Below are 19,330 nucleotides of genomic sequence, written 5' to 3'. Positions count from 1 at the left end.
CAGCAAGTTCACCAAAGTTTTTTCCTACCAATCTTTCCACAGTAGTTGGATTTAAATTCAGTATACTTTTATAAGTTATAATCCCAACCAAAAATCACAAAGTATTCTTTGTAAGTACGTATGAAAATTGTACAGGTGAGAAATGTGTCATCTATATTTCAATGAGCATCTTATTATATGGTGACCCCTTGGCAGTGGCTACAGTATTGGCCAGGATGCTGTTATCTGATTGTGGTATCAGCTTGGTGCTTCTGCACCTCGTAGGGTATGCCATTCTAAATTTGCATGCAGGACAGACATTATGTCGGGACACCAGCTGCTACTGGAATTAAGGGATTTCACTTGTAGGTACTATAAATGTTTTTGTAATGACTGTTCTATTAACCCTTAAAGGCATGTCATACAGTACAGTAGTACTGTATCTAGGGCTGAGCAATAGTATCTATAATGCGATATATCGCGATAGTAAATCACTATCGATATCGCAATCACTATCGTGATAGTTATGATAAGCTCAGATCTGCATTACAATGGTATTAACAACCCTTCTATATTGTTTTACAGTCAGTATTACCAGCTTTCTTACAAAGGAGTGGCCTGTAAAAGCTTTACCAAAAGTCCATATTCATCGGCTGCCCATGCAGTTACAGTAATTAACAAATGTCCTGTGCATGCAAAATATATGACTGCAAATCATAGCTATACAACTAAGACTTTGTTAAGAGCAAAGTGTTTCATAAACTATCGAGATAGTATTCACTATCGCGATATTTAATGAGTAACTATCGTGATAGTAAGATTTTTACTATCGCTCAGCACTAACTGTATCCCCCCAAAGTGATGCACGTCCCCAAATTACCGCCCATAAAAACTATCATAGAAATACCTTACGCGACAAAAAGCACATTTACAGAAGAGTCTTAGTGTCACTAATGCCAGATATAGCATTAAAAACAAAACCCTTACAGAAGGAGTACTGAATTTTTTTACAAAGCCATCCAAACCCAAATTATAGTCTGCCTGCCTTACTGCCTGCCTGACCACAGTCGCAAAGCCAGAGGCTAAATGATGCGTCATATGACACCACAATACCAGTGGCATGTGCCTTTTGAGGTTCCGACGATGTTTGTGCCTTGCCTTTCCTTTTATCTTCAATCATGCTGATCGTCATCTTCATGCAATGAAACCATATAGAGGATTACTTTATTTGCACTTTCTGTATTTAGATACCACAAAATTAGGCTGCTGTATAGACACTGTACTGGCATAGATACAGGTTTTTGCTATTGAATTTGTCACCATTGCAATTGACTTCATCTGTTTGCAATTAAAGTCATGACTTTTGCAGTAGAATTTTTCTTTCAGTAAGTTATTGTTGGCATACATCCATGTCTGTATGACCGAATATCTTTAGTGTTTTCAGAGGTGTAAAATTCAGGTGCACACCTGATGGCATGATGTTCTGTCAGTAGTGAAATACAGTGGTATGAATCCTTATTAGTGTTGCACCGATAATCGGTTGAATAATCGGTAACAGCTGATATAAAGTGATTTTGCAAGTATCGGTATCGGCTACGAAGAGGAAATTATTTGCCGATAACCTAAACCCACAACCAATCATTAACGACAGTAATAAACATGTGACAGTATTAAAAGAAAGCAGTGAATGCAGAGGTAAGCGGTAAACATTTATTTGCTGTACCTGTTTAACCATTTAGGCTTGTTTATCTGTGAGTAGTGTGGCTGCAAGGCTGTAATAGGCTGTAATAGGCTGTATATATTGGCCACCCACGCAATTAACCAATCACTATTTGCAAAGGGTCTGGGATCCCACCAAACCTCCATTTGAGAAGCTGACTTAGGTGTTTTATAACTACCTGGCTTTCATTTCCATGAAAGGGGTTAGTGGCACACTGGTAGCAAACATTGTAGAATCGGCCGCCCACGTAAGTAATTAAATTGTTGCAATTAATGTTGTATAACACATAAACTTTAGGTGATTTTTGCTCCTTTTCCCTTGACCTATAGAATTGAAGAATATTAGTAAATATCGGCTACAGGAATGAGTGAAAAATCGGTATCAGTAAATGTGAAAATATGCATATTGGTGCACACTAATCCTTATCGAGCATGCTGTAAACAAATTAAGTACTAATTACTAAAAGTTCTTGTTGGTCAACAATCGTTGCAGCTGCTTCACATGGTGTTCTTGGTTAGCCAGGTGCTCACTGATTAATTGTGATGAAACTTCCTACGAACGTGAGAATTCTAATGTAATAGTACTGCAAATGCATTGAATTCAATTGCCAAGGCCATGAGTTCAATTGCAAAAACAATCAATTCTACTGCAAGAGTGATGAAGCCAATTGCAAAGGTGACAAATTCAATAGCAAAAACATTTTACACGGCCTATGTACTGTATATAGTTCTCTTGCTATCGCGATAGTAGCTGCACGTTTAGATTTACCACACTCCTTCATGATCTAGCAGCACCAATAATGATTTAGCCCACCCATACTTGCATGTATTGCATATTGACCACACCTCTTACTGGTAGTACAGTGTGTAATGAAAAGAAGGCATGGAAAGACCACGCCCCTTGAAAATATTTGCTAGGCTAGGTCCACCTAATAAAGCAGTCACTCCAATACAACAGCCATTCAATTTCTAGTTGAAGCCACACATGTATATCATAGCTATATCATGAACCACGATAGTGGGTTCATAATAGGGATCGCCCATGTTTTTTGCAAAAACTCTAATAGAGTGCTCACCTAAAACCACCTTAGAAAGCATCCTCCAACTCAAAACAACCCTCTGCTGGTCATTTGCAATTAGTATTGGTCCACTAGTAAGTATCAAGTGAAAAGGAAACACTATGTGTATTTGGGACAAAACTGAAATTTGCCGTTTTGTTCATATTATTATTATTCTTATTATTCATAATATTATTTTGTTTCACTCATGTACAGCAAAAGTTATCCACTTTTTCGCGCTAAAAACTATATAGCCATGCTTACTGAGTCCTTCCGCGTGTCCATGACCTATTAATAAGCCCTTACTCCACAGATCGCCAACCACCCTACACCTCGAAAAAAATTTAAGTTCTCTTCGCCATTACACCATTGGCAGCAGCTCCGTATACTAAAGAAGCCGTATAACAATAAAATTACAGGATTCCATTGTGTGAGCTCCTTTGGGTTTTGTTGCAGCGTTAATCAAGTACTCAACAGCACTTCTTAGACTTAGAAGATCGCGCATAGCGTCTCTGCGTGGCGAGTATAGTCTGCTTCTTCCTGTAAGCGCACGGTCGCGATTTGCTACAAGCGACCATACAAGCGCTCTCTCAGAGACATAAAGAAGTGATAGCGCTGATACCAGAGATTATTCATTAATTGTTATGAATATGGTTTCTATAAACTATATTTCCTTTCCACGTGAAGAACTATTCGTGAGTGCCATAATTGTCTGACCACATTGTGTAAACAACATGACTTCATGCTGTTGATAACCTATGGTTTACAATAGACATTGCAGCTATACATAGTACGTGACTTTGTTGTTGTGAATGATTTGTGTGCATGCAGATTAGCTTCTGACCTTTAGTGCTGGTCATAACACATATTGTTTGTGGGAAGTCACATGATGCATTCATATACATGTCAACATAGATTTCTTCACTGTGGTATACTCAATGAATATAATACTCACATGAACAACAAACTCTAGCTGATCATTTATACTACTGTGCACCAGTGAGCCAATGTTATAGTCCATGCACCCATGGAGAATCTGTATATGATTCTTCTTATTGTGTACGGTCTTGGCTGAAATAATAAATGTACAGCCACTGACTATTTTAACTTATAATTACATGTATATGCTTGTCAGAGTTCCATGTCTTCAATTGCCTTATGACAAGTAGCTAGCTCAGTATCCATTTGGTGTGTGTGTATTCATGAACACTACATTAGGATGTTAATGTGACTAAGAGACTAGAGTCCTGACACATGTAGTAAGACAAATTATAGACAACAGCTGCTCACTGTTGTGTGTAATGTATAGTCTCATCCACAGCCAAGAGCAGTCAGGTAAATACTCTAATAATGCAGTCAAGTGTGTCTGATAACAACAAAGCTTACACTGAACTTGACAGCCACTAATTGTAAACTGCTCTACGTATCTACAACAATTATCATTATCAATAAAAAAAGTCCATTACTGGATTAATAAAAAGTACATAAACTAGATGAATAAAAAATTGGAAATTTTAAAATGGGAATAGGGATTGCTGAAAAAAAGCCACCAAACAAGAAGGGATCGCTGGGGTGGTAATGCAAACCACAAATCCCTATTTTGACTCATTTTAAAATGACTCAGGGGAGCATGTAACTAAATATTTATGACAGAGAGTCAAAATAGGGATTTGTGGTTTGCATTACCACCCCAACAATCCCTTCTTGTTTGGTGGCTTTTTTCAGCGATTCCTATTCCCATTTTAAAATTTCCAATTTTTTATTCATCTTGCTATATAACAAAACATTAAACAAACTAGTGTATTTGAAATTTTTAAAATGAAGTAGGGATTTAAGCAATAAAAACTATTGAATCAAGATATATGTGACCGGATCTGTGAAAACCTGGCATAATGACACTATTGATTGCAATGGGTAAAATAGTTGCGTAAATGAAAAAACTTTGTAAAATTTTTTAACGCTTTGTTCTTCTTGAAGAAAGGGTGTAATGATAAAAACCTGGATATCATCTTATTCGCCTACTCAGGAAAGTTTGAAAATCTTTGTTTCATAGCAGTAGGCTAAAGGATATGTGAGTTATGGGCGTTTGTTTATGTCATGTTGAAGTGATCATATGCGATCGGTCTTTCTTCACTGATTTCGTCTCTGTATGTAGTGAAGAAAGGTGACAGAAGGAAAAACTTACCCAGTAATGGATTCCCCAATTCATGGCAAACATGACGGTGCAAGTTACAACTCTGTACTGAATTGCGTTTGTAAGTTGCAGCCATTTTTGTAAGTGCCTGTAATTTATTTTCCCAATACTTGCTATACAAATCGATCTTTCTGTTGTTTCTACTTTGTAGGGCTGTAACTCCAAAAGTTGTTGGCATACAAGGCTGAAACTTGGCCAGAGCATACACTTGGCTAAGTAGATAATAAATATTCAACAATAAAGAATTTGAAAATGCACCATTATGTCGGGTTTTCGCAGATCCGGTCACATATGAATGATGGTATTGCAACATAGCCCAGAGTACAATATAACGGTTGGCCATCGGCCATTTTCCGACCAAGTGATGCTGTTGACCGATCAATGTAGCTGTTGGTCGGCCATTTGTGCCGATCAAATCTTTCACAACTGTAATTCTTTATTATTAGTCTTTATAACATGTATTGTTATAGTTATTATTATTATCGTATAGATACGTTTCCTTACCGAAGCTATTTAATCGCTGCGTAAAGTCTTGATCCCGTTGAAGCATCGACTTGATGCGCATGCGTAAGCTAGAGCACTGCACCTCGTGTTTATCCCAATTATCGATTGTGGGTTACAGTCGATGTTGAAAGAAGCGATCACTACACTGACTACACGAGTGGCGCTTTCCAGGAGAAGAAAAGAAAGTGATATTTGCGAAGTGGAGGTACGATATTAAGTATAAGATGGCCATTTCGTCGTTAGAATTTGTAGAAAATGGAATCAAATGAGATTTATGACTATTCCTGCTAAAAGAAACACCTACTATCACTCCTTCATACTTCGACTATGGAACTCTCCGTCAGAAGAAACAGTTAATTCTCCTAACTTACATTCATTTATTAACTTATTAAGTGTACGTTAACTTGATATGCACTATACACTCCTATTTGATTCTTGCATAACAAAAAAACTAATTAATTAATTGAAAGGCAGGTGATAAAAGTTCTGCATGTGCGGCAGGTTCAAGAGTAAATTTTCATCTATTGTAATTCACAAGAGAAATAGCTAGTTGGATAGTTATAATTCAATCTGTGTTGTTGACTCAACACCACTTGTAACAAAGCATTTACAACTGTAGCCCAGCTAAGTCTACAAAACTAGCTGTACAATAATTATATACATTGATTCATAGTTTTTTTTGTAAAATATGTATGCAGCAATACAAATTTTGTACATGTGTTACAATTAATTCTCTGTAAAATGTATGTGCATAAAGTTGAGTGATAAGTAGCTGAAAGTGGTCTCAGATTCAATCTCAGAGTGATCGTTTTTCAAAAATTTCCTTGGGGGGGGCATGCCCCCAGACCCCCATAGAAGGCTTGTGCTTCGCACTGCGGGGTGTGATAGCACACCTCCATCTTATGGCCATACAATTTCAGAAATGGCCAATCAAATTTACTTTTGATTGGCCATTCTGTCCAAGCAATAATTTTTCCTTATATTGTACACTGATAGCCTGTGGGAAAATCCCTACTTTGGCATTGAACAGAATAAGCCAATGTAGGGATTTTCTCATGAGGCTATTACCATCATTCATATATTTTTTATCACTTGGATCCTACTTCATTTTTTATATACACTAGTAGTATATGCATGGCTGTAAACAAAGCACTGAACTTTTGAAGTGTATTTTCTATGGCTACAGTACTTCATCCTAGGGTTTTCCCCTTAGCTAAAGCATGTGGCCAAATCTTATTGTGTAAGCAACTTTTCTGTACATGCAAACCCTTTATAAATGATCCATGCAGTTGCTTATGTCAACAAAATCCTTTTTTTGCCCTTAAATTTTAAATCAGGCCATATTTGACTCACGTGATTAACCCACAATTGAAGTTAAACACATGGTGAGAAGTTTTGAGTGATGAAAAATGTGAATTGTCATTGTTTGCTTCATAACAAGTCAGCTTCTACTGTTATAGTGTTTATTGTTCACAGTCCCCAAATCGCCCAGTCAATAGACTTTCAATCAATATGTAGTTTTAGGCTAAAAGATGTCGCCATGTATGCCTGTATTGTGTAAACATGCATTCCCCAAAAGTTTTATGCACCTTTAGGGGTTAAGGTACTTAACTGCAGTATTGGAGTATCTCAATAATGCTATTGATACCAAGGCTGGTAATGATAGTACCACACAGCACTAGCGTGTGTGTTAGTCATGCATGGTATGGCACATGTGTGTCAGTCATGCGTGGTATGGCGTATGTGTGTCAGTCATGCGTGGTATGGCGCATGTGTGTCGTGCCATAATGTATGTACTGTTTCTCACTCCCACTTATGAAATTTGTCAAATTATGTCATGGGAGGGATTACTAATTTGGTTCATTAGTGTTCAGAACACTGGCTGAGGAGCTTTTGTTCATGTATATAAAATTCATAAGGCAAGGTTTACTTTACCTAATTGTACAACTGATTGGTTCCCATTTAAGGTCTTTGCTTAATGTTATTGACACTAGCCATGGCTTCATGGGTGGCCTTACTAATGAAGTATAAGCAAAACACAATCATTGGTTGTGTGTCTTCATTGTAAAGAGTGGGATCCTCCATTCTGGACACTTTGTCATTGCTAGTGTCCTTAGCCCCCTGTATTTTCCTTTGTCATTTGGTCGGGTGATGGATGACAACAAAAAAAAACAGGCTGGCTGTTGAGATTAAGTAGTCCTTGTTCAGATTTCAGGGGTCTAAGTATGACTAGTCAACTCATTTCACCAGATGTATATTGTATTCAGCATTGTGTATCTCACAACTTTATATACTAGTGGTTCCAAAGAAGTCTGTGTTGGCTTGTGATCATTAGTGAGTAAAATAGACACACGCACACGTACACACACACACACAAAGGCTACCAGCCAATTTTAGAATGGAAGTCATACATGTTATCCCACACAATAACTACATTTGAATCTGTCTTAACAACCACCTGTACATTGTATATAGAGGCCACATTAAATTTTCCTGGTGAGACATTTATACACTAATCCACCAGCGTGGTACAGGCAATGAAGCTTTGCCTGATTTTGACTTGTTCCACTGTATTATTACATGTGATATAGCACCACTGTTATTTAATTACCACTGCCAGTCTCATATTATATAATTATTGCAAGTGATACTACAATTACGCACGTGTGTACATTAGTAATCTAAATGTGTACATTAGTAATCTAAATGTGTACATTAGTAATCTAAATGTGAAATGTCACTTATAAGAAAAGCAACAATGTCTATAACTAGTTCACTTCAGTGCTTTGGTTTATAGGAACCAGCAAAGGTGGTAACTGGCTTATGGACGTAAATGCTGTGTCTTCAGAAGAATATGCTAAGATGTACACAGGAAACGTAGGGTAGCCATTGGGGGACCCATTAGCTGCAGTAGGTGCGCTTGTTTCTGGTGGGAGTCCACAGCTCATTGAATATATTGGATTCTGAATAGTAGAAATATCATCCTCCTTATCAATGGGTTTACTAGAAGAAGCTGACTCTTTGGCAATAACAGGTTGATTTGTAGTAGACAACTTAATGTTATTTGCTGCAATCTTCCTTTGAGCTTTAAGAGCTTCCTCCTGCTTACACAATTGGAGATATTCATTATCAGGGTGTGATCCACAGTGGTCAGCATAACTGGTCAAGTCATGATACACCTCACCACAAATAGGACAACTGTGTACTTTATCTCTTCTGTGGGTATAAACGTGAGCCTGTTTGTAATCACACCTTGCAAATCTTCTTCTGCAAATGTGACAGCTGTATGGTTTTTCTCCGGTGTGTACCAACATGTGTCTAGTCAGATGAGTTGATCGATAAAACTTCTCACCACACAACTTGCATTTGAACTTCCTCTCACGTACTTTAACTTCTCCATCCTCGTCAGGTGGCATTATCTCTAATTCAGATAGCAATATACATGGCTTAGCTCTAAGTTTACGATGAAATTTGCCATTTAATGAAAGAGTTTTCTTAGGTGGTAGGCCAGCACTAAAATCGAAGATGTGTTCAGGATTTGAAAAATCTATACCCACAAGTGAATGAGCATAGGTGTCTCCACCTGTATAGTAAATGAAACAACAAATGTTATGCCAATTCAATACCATTTGCCTCCACCACTGAGTGCTGTACTATACAATATGTGAAATTTATATTTATTTCACCTGTATTTGCTGTACTTGATTCGTTTGACATTTTGCACAATCAATCTGAATCATATAATGTTTACACATGGGTATTATACATGCAGTTTGAATGGTACAATAACCTCTTGACAGTTCGTCATGTAAATACCTGTATGAAATCTGTAGCTAAATGGCAGTTGAAACTAGGGAGAGATATGTGTGTGAAACAATGAATTAGTTATGAATCCATCAGTTTAATTTCACAAGGTTTCATTGTTATGGTTATGAAAAATGTTTGTACTAAATTGTGACTTGATACAGAACTGCACAGCTTTATGAAGATGTAACCTTTACATCCCTAAATATACTAGCTTACTTTTCTTCACCAGCTGTTTCTTCTGACTAACTATGACCAACAGTATCTTTAATAAAGATTTCAGTTGTCCGACAAAATGCGCAGAAGTAGACTTTAGCATGCCTTTTAAACAATGGTTCAGGTGTGACTAGAATGCACCACAATTTGCTCAATTATCAAGCTGGCTTAAATTAGTGGCCTATGAGGGTATTCATCCTTGCCTAAAAGCCACAATGTGGTCTGGAAAAACTCTCCCCAAGAAGTAGCAAACCTGGATATGACTAAAATGCCAGAACGGACTCACGAACAGACTGGGGTATACAGGCCTAAAACATGGGTTCCAGTGTACAGTAGCATCCCAAAAAACAATATCAAGTACACCAAATGTCATGCATAAACCATTGAATGTGAATATAAAGCTGATATCAAGCCCTGCGCTTAAAACTAGTCTGAGTGATATGATAAGTGAACTTGTCAATATTAGTGCTGAAGACAAGAATCATCCCTATAAACCAGAGGAGGGTGGAAGTGACACAAGCGCTATCAAAGTTTATAACAGTTAATTGAATATTTTTCATAGTTTTGTCAGAGTTTTCTAAGATGGCGGAATCCGTTACTGGTGATAGTAGCGATCTCGAGTCAGAGGGTGATGTGTGGATGTTTTAAACAGTTCTAGATAAGGGAATTACATTTGAATATGTAGTGCCAAGCTTCCCTGTAATCCGCGCGAAATTGACGGAGGTGAAGTTGCAATGGGTAAATAGTGAAGGAGAGATAAATTCCTCAGTTACTTTTCACCAACCGTAAAATACCTAAAACGTGATCTTATCAACATACTGTATGTAGCAGCAACCCAACCTGTTATGTACCTCTTTCAGTGTGAAGTCCTTCCCGACGCAATCACGTAAAAGACTAAAAAAACATTCTACATCATCTGTGGTACTAGCTCGAGGATGTTCAGCCGGCACATCGTGTTCAGAATTAAACTTCTTTCTCCACTCTCTGGACTCAATGTTAGCCACAACAGCTACAAGTGTCTCCCTACTGAATCCTTTGACTCCACTGATACTAAAGTAGATATACAATGTGATACAGGCATTTCTATCATACTGTACTAATGATATATAAATTACTTACTGGTTCACTTCTAAATCTTCTAAGCCATCCTCTATATGCCATGGCATCCAGGATATAGTTCAATAATCCAGCATTTAACTCGCTTCTCTGACCATTGGTTGCACATGCTGCTTCATGATGGTACCCTTTATTCTCCATCCATAATATAAGACTCGGACTAAACAATCGTTCAACGTCCTCCACACTTTGTTTACGGATTCCAGACAATGCAGGGTATGTACGCCCTGCTGTGGTGTCATGCAGTACCTCCTCAAATCTTTCCAGGCGGATTTTATGTGGATCACCATGCCTAAAACTCTGTCTTATATGCTGAAATACAGTATCACTCATCATGCATAGCCATATTATGAGGAGTGTTTACCTTTAAAACATAAGCTTCATCTTTTTGCTCACAAAATCCAGTTTGTGTTATTGGATGAATTTCTGGTACATATAAATGTTTCCTGAAAGTATACCTTTTGCATTGAAAACATCTATTTGGTATTTGTATTCCAATTGTGCCAAAATAGAGCAAAGCTTCTCAGTTTTTGTCTCGTCCTTTCCTGAACACCTAAAATAAAGTATTCACAACATACTGACAAAGAAAAAGCACCACACTTTCAACCCAACTGTGAATAGTATAGCCAGGAGGAACTGTTCGCAGCCGCAGTCTTTCAATAACGTCATCAACAGTGGCTCCTTGAGTATACCAACTGTTCATTTCATCAAGTAACACAGAACTGATGGAAGGATTGCACAACACAGCAGATATTTACTACTTGTATTTAGAGCTGAGCGATAGTACAACTATCATAATCACGATAGATAGTAATTTTTATATCACAATAATGATACTACCACAATATTACCAAAGACACAATTAACAACCTCAGATGACCAGTTAATAACATTTCTAAAAGGTACAATAGTTCAAAAAACACATATATTTAATAATGATTACAATTGTTTCATCACTTGTATGTTCGTTTTACAGGTTTTCTGCCAAGAATACTAACATGTAAACATTCTGTGGAAGAAGGCAAGCTCGTCGGTCATTAATAAATTTAACCCATTGACAGCCAAATTCTTTAGGACCCCTGGCTGAATTGCCGAACCACACCATACTAACCGTCTAGTACACAGGACTACTTAGTAACCATATATCTAAATACTCGCTATAAACTAAGGAGGTCAACTGTGTTGTTTTTGTTTACACAACAGTAACCGCAACGAAGTTATTAGACCACAAAGTCTAAACTTCGGTAAAAACCAGCCCAAACAAACAACGGAATCCCAACTAGCTATTTGCTAAGGTGTATTATACTCTAAAGAACTATTTTATACAGTTTACTTACAATGCGATCCATTCCACAGCCGGTTTCTTCGTGATTTGTCCCATTTCTGCTATTGTGCATGCGTATCTGCACTTGTGTCCACCATGCCACGTCTGGGATAAAGCAGCCAACTGTCGACTTTACCTCTCTACATCGATGTATAACACTTTCTTTGTTATCAGCTAGTAGATTTTAAGTCAAAGAACGATTTAATTTGCCTAATATAACACGTTACACTTTACGCTATTACATAACAAACACGCACTAGTCCAGGAAGGATCCGGTTATCCCAGAAACGGGACCTCTATGGGCGTGTCCGTTTCAGTACTAGCGCATCTTTCTATGAAACGCGTTTTACAAGTTATAGCGAGTCTAAAGTTTATTCTATGAGTGAGTTATGATGCCATGCCGCCATATGGCGGCAGTGGCCATTAATGGGTTAACAATATGACCAGCATGACTAAATACTCTTTCTGATGGCACAGATGTTGCTGGTACTGACAAGTACTTACGCACCAGTTTTACCAAAAAGGGATATCTAGAACAGTTTTGCTTCCACCAGTTTAGTAATGTATTTGCGTTTTTGGAATCTAGTATAGCTGGTGGTTCAGAATGATAGCGAATAATCTCCAGATCTATTTTTTTTTCGGAAACAGTTGTGTGTGAAGCTTCTGGTGAAGCATTGCTAGATTCAGCATTATCAGGTTGTACTATGTCACTTACTAAGGACAGTAACAAATTTTCTCCTTTAGGCAATTTTGTAGTCCGAGATGAACTGGAGGCACTTGAATAACTTGATGCTGTACTTTGCTGGTCCAGTAGCTCAAGTTCTGCTTTCAAATCACTAATCAATCCATCTTTTTCCACATCTGTCAAAAAGGTAATTTCAATCTAGGGTCTAAAAAGCATGCCTTGGTTATGTGTTTTAGAATTTGACCAGTGTAGCAACCTGACATTATATTTCAGAAGGCTCAGTCTCACATATCAATGGTGTTTGACCTAGTTTCCTGTTAGTAGTTACTAATACATGGGCATGCGTGCCATGTGTCTGCAGCGCATGCGCATGGAAAACTCTTATAAATACCCACCACACTTTGACCTTTTTCTTAGCTTACCGTTGTTGGTTGTGATTCATCTTCGGTATGACTACCAGTAATCTTGAGGTGCTGTCAGACGCTGCTAGCCTAGAGCGAACGCTCAAAGAATTCCAGCAACTAGTGGAGGAGTTACGCCACTTTGTGGCGGCACTGAAGGAGGATCACGTGGATCCCACGCCACCCGTAGGGTCGCTGGACGTCGATGATGACACCTCACAGCAGAGACTCTTCCCCACCGTTGGAACTGATCCCGCCTAACATGGACCCCAGCCTACAATGTATCCAGGGAGTCAGCAGGGCGGAAGAGATAGAAATCTTGCAACCACAGAAGGAAGATCTCTACGGGAGCGTGAGGGCGAAGAACCCCACGCACGTAGTGAAAGTAACTCCACCAACAGAGACGTTGCTGAAGCGAAGCTTCGCATCTCTCTCAAACGACGATCGAGTTGATCGAAGAAATGACTATGTGCTGCTGAAGGTAGCTGTGACGAAAGTGCCTACACTGGATAAAGTAATGGCAGCACAGTGCTCGAAGAGCGCGAAGACAAATGACTGGATCCTCTCCAGGATTCAAGCCCTGACCCTAGATGCCCTAGCCCCTTTGACAAGCGTCCTGGAACTCTTCCACTCGGACGCTGAGGAGATACCTTCGGACCAGGTGGCCAAAACTGTGAAATCAGCTGTGACTCTTCTGGGAAATGCGTCCTGCCACATTTCCACCCTGCGAAGGACAAGGGTACTCGAAGAGTACAACAGGGACCTGGTGACTTGGGCACAAGACTGCGAAGTGGACTTCCTTAAGGCTGCCCCACTGCTATTTGGGCCAGAATTTCCCAAAGATGCCACCACCCACCTGGAACAGGTGTCAGCTCTTCGAAAAGCCATATACACCCCATCATCATCATCCTCATCGGGTTTTCAGAGAGGCCTGCCATCCGGATCATCAGGAGGGCCTCACTACCAGCGGCGCAGGCCAGTGCCATACTATCCACCACAGCAAGCAACTCCAAAGAGGCTACCCAACAAGAAGGAGAAATGACAATTAACAGTGAACCCGAACCCAATAACTGTATGTATGCAAGTTCAAACATTAAATGTGACTGGGCTTGCAAAAATAGGGCATGTGGGCACATGATTTTTGCCTACTTTTTCTCACTTCCATCACTCATAACATTTTATACAACTACGCTATAGCAATACAATTTTCAGCTCTTTATCAGCATTTAATTGGCTTTATAATGTAATTTACAGTATGTAAATATTCTGTTCCAGTACTGAGATATGACCGGTAAGTGTGAAGGGGTGTAGTTTGTGCCCACATGCTCGGTTTTCGCAGGCCCAGTCACAAATGTAAATCCTATGTTGTTGAAGGCAAAGGAAATAGGGTTCAGGGTTCCACCAAGGGCAAAGGCCCCTTTAAAGGTGGCAGGAAGACTTGCTTCCTTTGTGGACGCCTAGAAGGCGTTTACAAAGGACACTTGGGTATTGGATGCCATACAAGGGTACCAAATACCCTTTTTAGGGAAACTTTACCAACCTCACAGACCTCAAGAAGGGGTATTCTCTCAGGAGCAGGCAGCTCTGATGCAGGAGGAAGTGGGTTCCCTGCTACAGAAAGGAGCAATCTCATATTTTCCCAACACCCTAGAGGGGTTTTATTCCACTCTATTCCTAGTCCCCAAAAAGAATGGTCAGATGAGACCAGTGATCAATCTGAAACAATTGAACAAGTGAGTAGAAACCCCACACTTCAAAATGGAGGGCATACATACCTTGAGAAACAGGAGACTGGATGGTGAAAGTAGACTTGAAGGATGCCTACTTCACAATCTCCATTCACAGAGTTCACCAACAGTACCTCAGATTCAGAGTAGCCAAAGTTTGCTACCAGTTCACCTGCCTCCCATTCGGCCTGTCCTGCGCCCCATGGACATTCACCAAGGTGATGAAGCCATTGATGACTCTGCTCAGGTCACAGGGTATTAGGATTATAGTCTATATCGACGACATATTGATACTGGCCAACTCCAAGGAGGAGGCAACACAACATCTCGAGGCCTTGTTGTTCCTGCTGGAAGCTCTGGGATTCATGATCAACCCAGAGAAGTCTCACCTATGCCCTTGTCGATAAATAGAATTTCTGAGGTTACAGGTGGACTCTCGGAGTGCTCAGCTCAGACTCCCCGGGGAGAAATTTAGGCAAATTCGCAAAGAGGCCCTAGAACTCCTCCAGAAAAAGAAGGTGTCAGCTCGTCACCTTTCTCAGTTTATAGGGAAGCTGAACGCTGCCTCTCAAGCTATTCTGGTAGCTCCCTTCTTCTACCGAGCCCTTCAAGGAGACTTGCAGAAGGGGCTAGCCCAGGGGGGCCAAGGTTATAATCACCTTCTAGCCCTATCCCCACAAGCCAAGGAGGAGCTGTGTTGGTGGCAAACTCATCTAACCCACTGAAATGGACGAACCACTCTCTGGAAGCCAATACAGGTAACAATCCAGTCAGATGCTTCCCTGGGGAGCAGTCTGCAATGGAGTGAGGACTGGGGGTTCATGGACTCCTCTGGAGCAGAAGATACACATCAACTGTCTGGAACTTCTTGCCACAGAGTTGGCAATGAAGTCATTCATCAAGAATCACTAAGGTGTGACAGTTCTGTTGCAGCTGGACAACTCGACAGCTGTGGCTTATATCAACAACTTGGGGGAACGGTATCCCCAATCCTCACATCCATGGCCAGATCACTCTGGCTGTGGACTCTGGAGAGAGACATAATGCTCTCAGCACAACACATCCCCGGGGTGCTGAAAATAACAGCGGACCGTGAGTCCAGAGTGGAAAGGGGCAGATTAGATTGGATGCTCTCTCCAGTGGTGTTCCAGAAAGTCAACCAAACTCTGGGCCCCCTAGAGGTTGACCTGTTTGCCTCACAGTTGATTCACCAACTACCACGGTTCTTCAGCTGGAGACCGGATCCACAGGCAGAAGCAGTAGATGCCTTTCAACAGGACTGGAGCCAGTTGAAGGGACATGCCAACCCTCCATGGTGCCTGGTGGGACGTGTGCTGAGCAAGGTGAGGACAGAGGAAGCTCAACTAGTCCTGGTGGCTCCAGTATGGAGGGGCCAGTCCTGGTATCCTGTCCTTCTGGGATGCTGAGGGAATTTCCTCGGCTCCTCTCACCGCAGGAGGCCCAAATGCAGAGGGGAGGACAACAGAGAACAGAGGAGTTCACCCCCCAGCTGGCTGCTTGGTCTTCTCAGGGAAAAATTCAGATATAGCTGTCTTTCAACAGAGGCTTCTAACCTCATGTTGGCATCCTGGAGGACAAAGTCCTCACAGACCTACGACTCTCTGTTCAACAGATGGGTTAGCTGGTGTTCTGAACGGCATCGCGATCCCGTTTCTGGCCCTATAGTAGATGTGGCTAATTTCCTTGCCTACTTGTTTAAGGAGGGTTATAAATCTCGCTCCCTCAATTCCTTAAGATCAGCCATTTCCGCGGTTCATGACCCAGTGGATGGAGTTGAGGTGGGCAAGCACCCCACAATTAGCAGGCTTCTGAAGGGAGCCTACCATTTTAGGCCTCCCTCTTCCAAGGTACACCACAACATGGAATGTGCAAGTGGTGCTGCAGTACTTGGATAGTTTGGGCCCTTCAGATTCCTTGCTGTTAAAACACCTCACATTCAAATTAGTAATGTTACTAGGACTTACAAGGCCATTCCGCTCAGCAGATCTAGCTTCTCTCCAATTGGATAGATGCCATTACAAGCCGGAAGGAGTAGAATTTTTGCCGTCAGCGTTAGCCAAACAGTCCTCTCAAGGTAGAATCCTGAGAGAGTTCTTTTTCCCGTCCTTTCCAAACTTATGCCCAGTGGAAATGCTTCGACAATATGAGTCTGCAACAGCTGAGTTGAGACCTAAGGATACTACAAGATTATCTGTGGCTATTGTGAGGCCACATAAACCGGTTGCTTCTTGTACGATAGCCCGCTGGCTGCGGGAAGCACTAACGTTAGCTGGTATAGATGTGTCTATCTTTGCAGGCCATTCAATTAGGGAAGCAGCAACATCTGCAGCCGCTGGGTCAGATGTTACTATGAATGATATTATTGCAGGCGGCAGACTGGAGCTTGGAATCGGTGTTCAGGAACTTCTACTACCGACCATCTCATGACATTACCTTTGGTAGAGCGGTATTGTCTTCATCTGCATCTCCGGGTGAGACCTAAACTATTATTTGGTCTATTGTATGATTATTGTGAGCTCGGTATTTAGCTTCAAACAACACCATTGATATGTGAGACTGAGCCTTCTGAAGTATAATTTCCAAATGGCTCAGATCACGAAGTGATTGCATGTTATTTGGGATTACATGAAGAAGTCGAGCATATCAATGGTCCCACCACCCTACCCTAACCAAATAGGTTCGCTAATTCAAAGGTCGAAGTGCGAGTTCTCCATGCGCATGCACTGCAGACACATGGCACGCATCCCCATGTACAGTATTAGTAACTACTAACAGTAGGAAACTAGGTCAAACACCATTGATATGCTCGACTTTGCCTTCTTCATGTAATCCCAAATAGCATGCAATCACTTCGTGATCTAAGCCATTTGGAAATTATCAAACATTTGCCTTTTTCATAGACTTTTGTAAGTTTGAGTCAGTAGATGAACCGTTCAGATCAACGTTGAGTAACTTTTGTAACAAAGATTGTATCACTGTAATTGTAACCCATTTTTCCCACATAAAGCTTCAGTAATCTTGACAATAGGTTTCAGTACAGATAGGATATCTGATATTGCAGCAACTCAGTGTCACTAGGCATTAAGTCACCTCTTTTTAACTCCAACAATGCGTTGGTTGCTGTAATTCAACAACTCTCTCTACCATGTCATATGAAGAATTCCACCTTGTAATAACATCATGTGTTAGATTATGCTCGGGACTGTGTAGGTCAATTTGCTTTCTCTTAAGAACATAAGATGCGTTAGTTGATCGATGAAAGTGACTAGTTAGCTGATGACAGTGAGAAAGAGTTCGAGAAACTCCTGATACTGCCATGGCCTTTCTACAGCTAAGTTAAGCACATGGCTGAAACATTGCATGGAGACACTCCAAATGCTACAATGCAGCTTTTATGTTGGAAGCATTGTCAGTTGTTGCTGCAATCAGGTTTACTGTTTCTAGTTTCCACTCAATGTAACACAATGCACTTCTTCAGCAATATTGTCACCAGTATGTACTTCTGTAAATTCTTTGGTTTCCAGTAAGTAATGCTTTAGCTGATACTGTTTGTTTATCTGTATAGTGAAGAGTGAAACTAATATACGAATGTGTGGCCCTTGATGACCACATATCAGTGGTAAAAGAAATTTTTTGCATGAATACTGAAGTTCTGCTCGAATAGCTTGCCTTTTACTTTCGTAAATTCAAGGCATGTAGGAAGTAGATATAGTTTTCCTGTCAGGAGGCTTGTACCTACTGTAAGTTCCAGGTTGTGTACAAGCTTCTGAAATCCAGCACCATTCACTGTATCAAATGGTTGGGTATCTTCAGCCAGAAAATAACAAACTGACTCCATGCGCTTGATCCACTTGCTTGAATTGCATGAAAACGGTTCTTGTTGACGGAACAACTCGGGTATCCTCTGCTGTCCAGGGGGTACACTGGTGGAAGCACAACTACTGCTAGTGCTACTGCTGCCATCATCATTCCGAAGTGCTTGAAACAACAATGGGTGACGTTCTTTCAGGTGGAATCGCATGTTTGATGTATTTCCACAGTATTTGTAACCATTTTTACAAACTATACAGTACACTACCTTGTATTTCTACCTTGTATACCTGTATCTGAGAATCTAGTGTTGTTTTACATGTAGATATGTCAGATCTAATAGATCTCTCAGAAATTGCTGGTACATTGACTAGAGCCTATGTACATGTACCATACATAGTGCCAATTGAATATTTCCATACTTCCATGGTTCTTTGTTTGCACGATACAGGACCAGATGCTCCTTGGATGTTTTGCTCTACTCTAGTTGCATACCACTTAGGTCCACGATGCAATTTGACTCAAGTGTTACAGTACATAGTCTACAACCATTGATGGTAATCTATTGGACAAGTGACCTAATGGTACAGTAAATATTAGTCCATTTTTCAATGCCCTTTTTACCTGCTGCAAGTTATTTATCAAAGGCAAAAAATTGAGCTGTGTATTCCACCAGACCCATAGGCATGTGCTTAATAGGAAACCTTGAGTCTTCCTTATCTTGTCTCAGGGTCCCCATTCCTTTCACAAGGTTATACAAAGTGTTTGTTAG

At 40.4% G+C, this 19,330-nt stretch overlaps 2 protein-coding genes and 1 long non-coding RNA gene across 5 annotated transcripts in view; 2 read left to right on the top strand and 1 right to left on the bottom strand.

Moving 5' to 3' along the window:
- The window catches only part of LOC136240012 (ribosome production factor 2 homolog), a 32,717-nt gene that overhangs the window by 8,681 nt on the left and 4,706 nt on the right, over positions 1-19,330 (top strand). The window lies entirely within an intron of this gene.
- On the top strand, positions 1,114-1,932 carry LOC136240015 (uncharacterized). Its single transcript, XR_010693626.1, has 3 exons — positions 1,114-1,364; positions 1,415-1,484; positions 1,538-1,932. It is a non-coding gene; the product is annotated as an uncharacterized lncRNA (long non-coding RNA).
- LOC136240010 (early growth response protein 1-like) lies at positions 8,075-10,249 on the bottom strand. Of its 3 annotated transcripts, XM_066030810.1 has the most exons (4): positions 9,478-9,592; positions 9,271-9,304; positions 9,141-9,185; positions 8,075-9,037 (listed from the first exon to the last, which is right to left on the bottom strand). In XM_066030810.1, exons 3-4 carry the CDS (start codon positions 9,169-9,171, stop codon positions 8,223-8,225), a joined length of 846 nt encoding a protein of 281 aa, XP_065886882.1. In that variant the 5' UTR covers positions 9,172-9,185; positions 9,271-9,304; positions 9,478-9,592; the 3' UTR covers positions 8,075-8,222. The 3 variants fall into 3 exon arrangements, with proteins under 3 accessions (XP_065886882.1, XP_065886880.1, XP_065886881.1); XM_066030808.1 differs by lacking the exons at positions 9,141-9,185; positions 9,271-9,304 and having other exon boundaries at positions 9,478-10,249; XM_066030809.1 differs by having other exon boundaries at positions 9,141-9,593.

The sequence above is a fragment of the Dysidea avara genome, chromosome 12 (genome assembly GCF_963678975.1).
Source record: "Dysidea avara chromosome 12, odDysAvar1.4, whole genome shotgun sequence".
Classification (NCBI taxonomy): domain Eukaryota; kingdom Metazoa; phylum Porifera; class Demospongiae; order Dictyoceratida; family Dysideidae; genus Dysidea; species Dysidea avara.
This window is presented reverse-complemented; position numbering and strand designations above follow the sequence as displayed.

Coding starts and splice junctions, on each gene's coding strand:
- LOC136240010 (XM_066030808.1), bottom strand. CDS start 9,577: ATGCTAAAGTCTACTTCTGCGCATTTTGTCGGACAACTGAAATCTTTA. Junction 9,038..9,477: donor GAAACAGCTGGTGAAGAAAA/GTAAGCTAGTAT, acceptor TTTACTATACAG/GTGGAGACACCTATGCTCAT.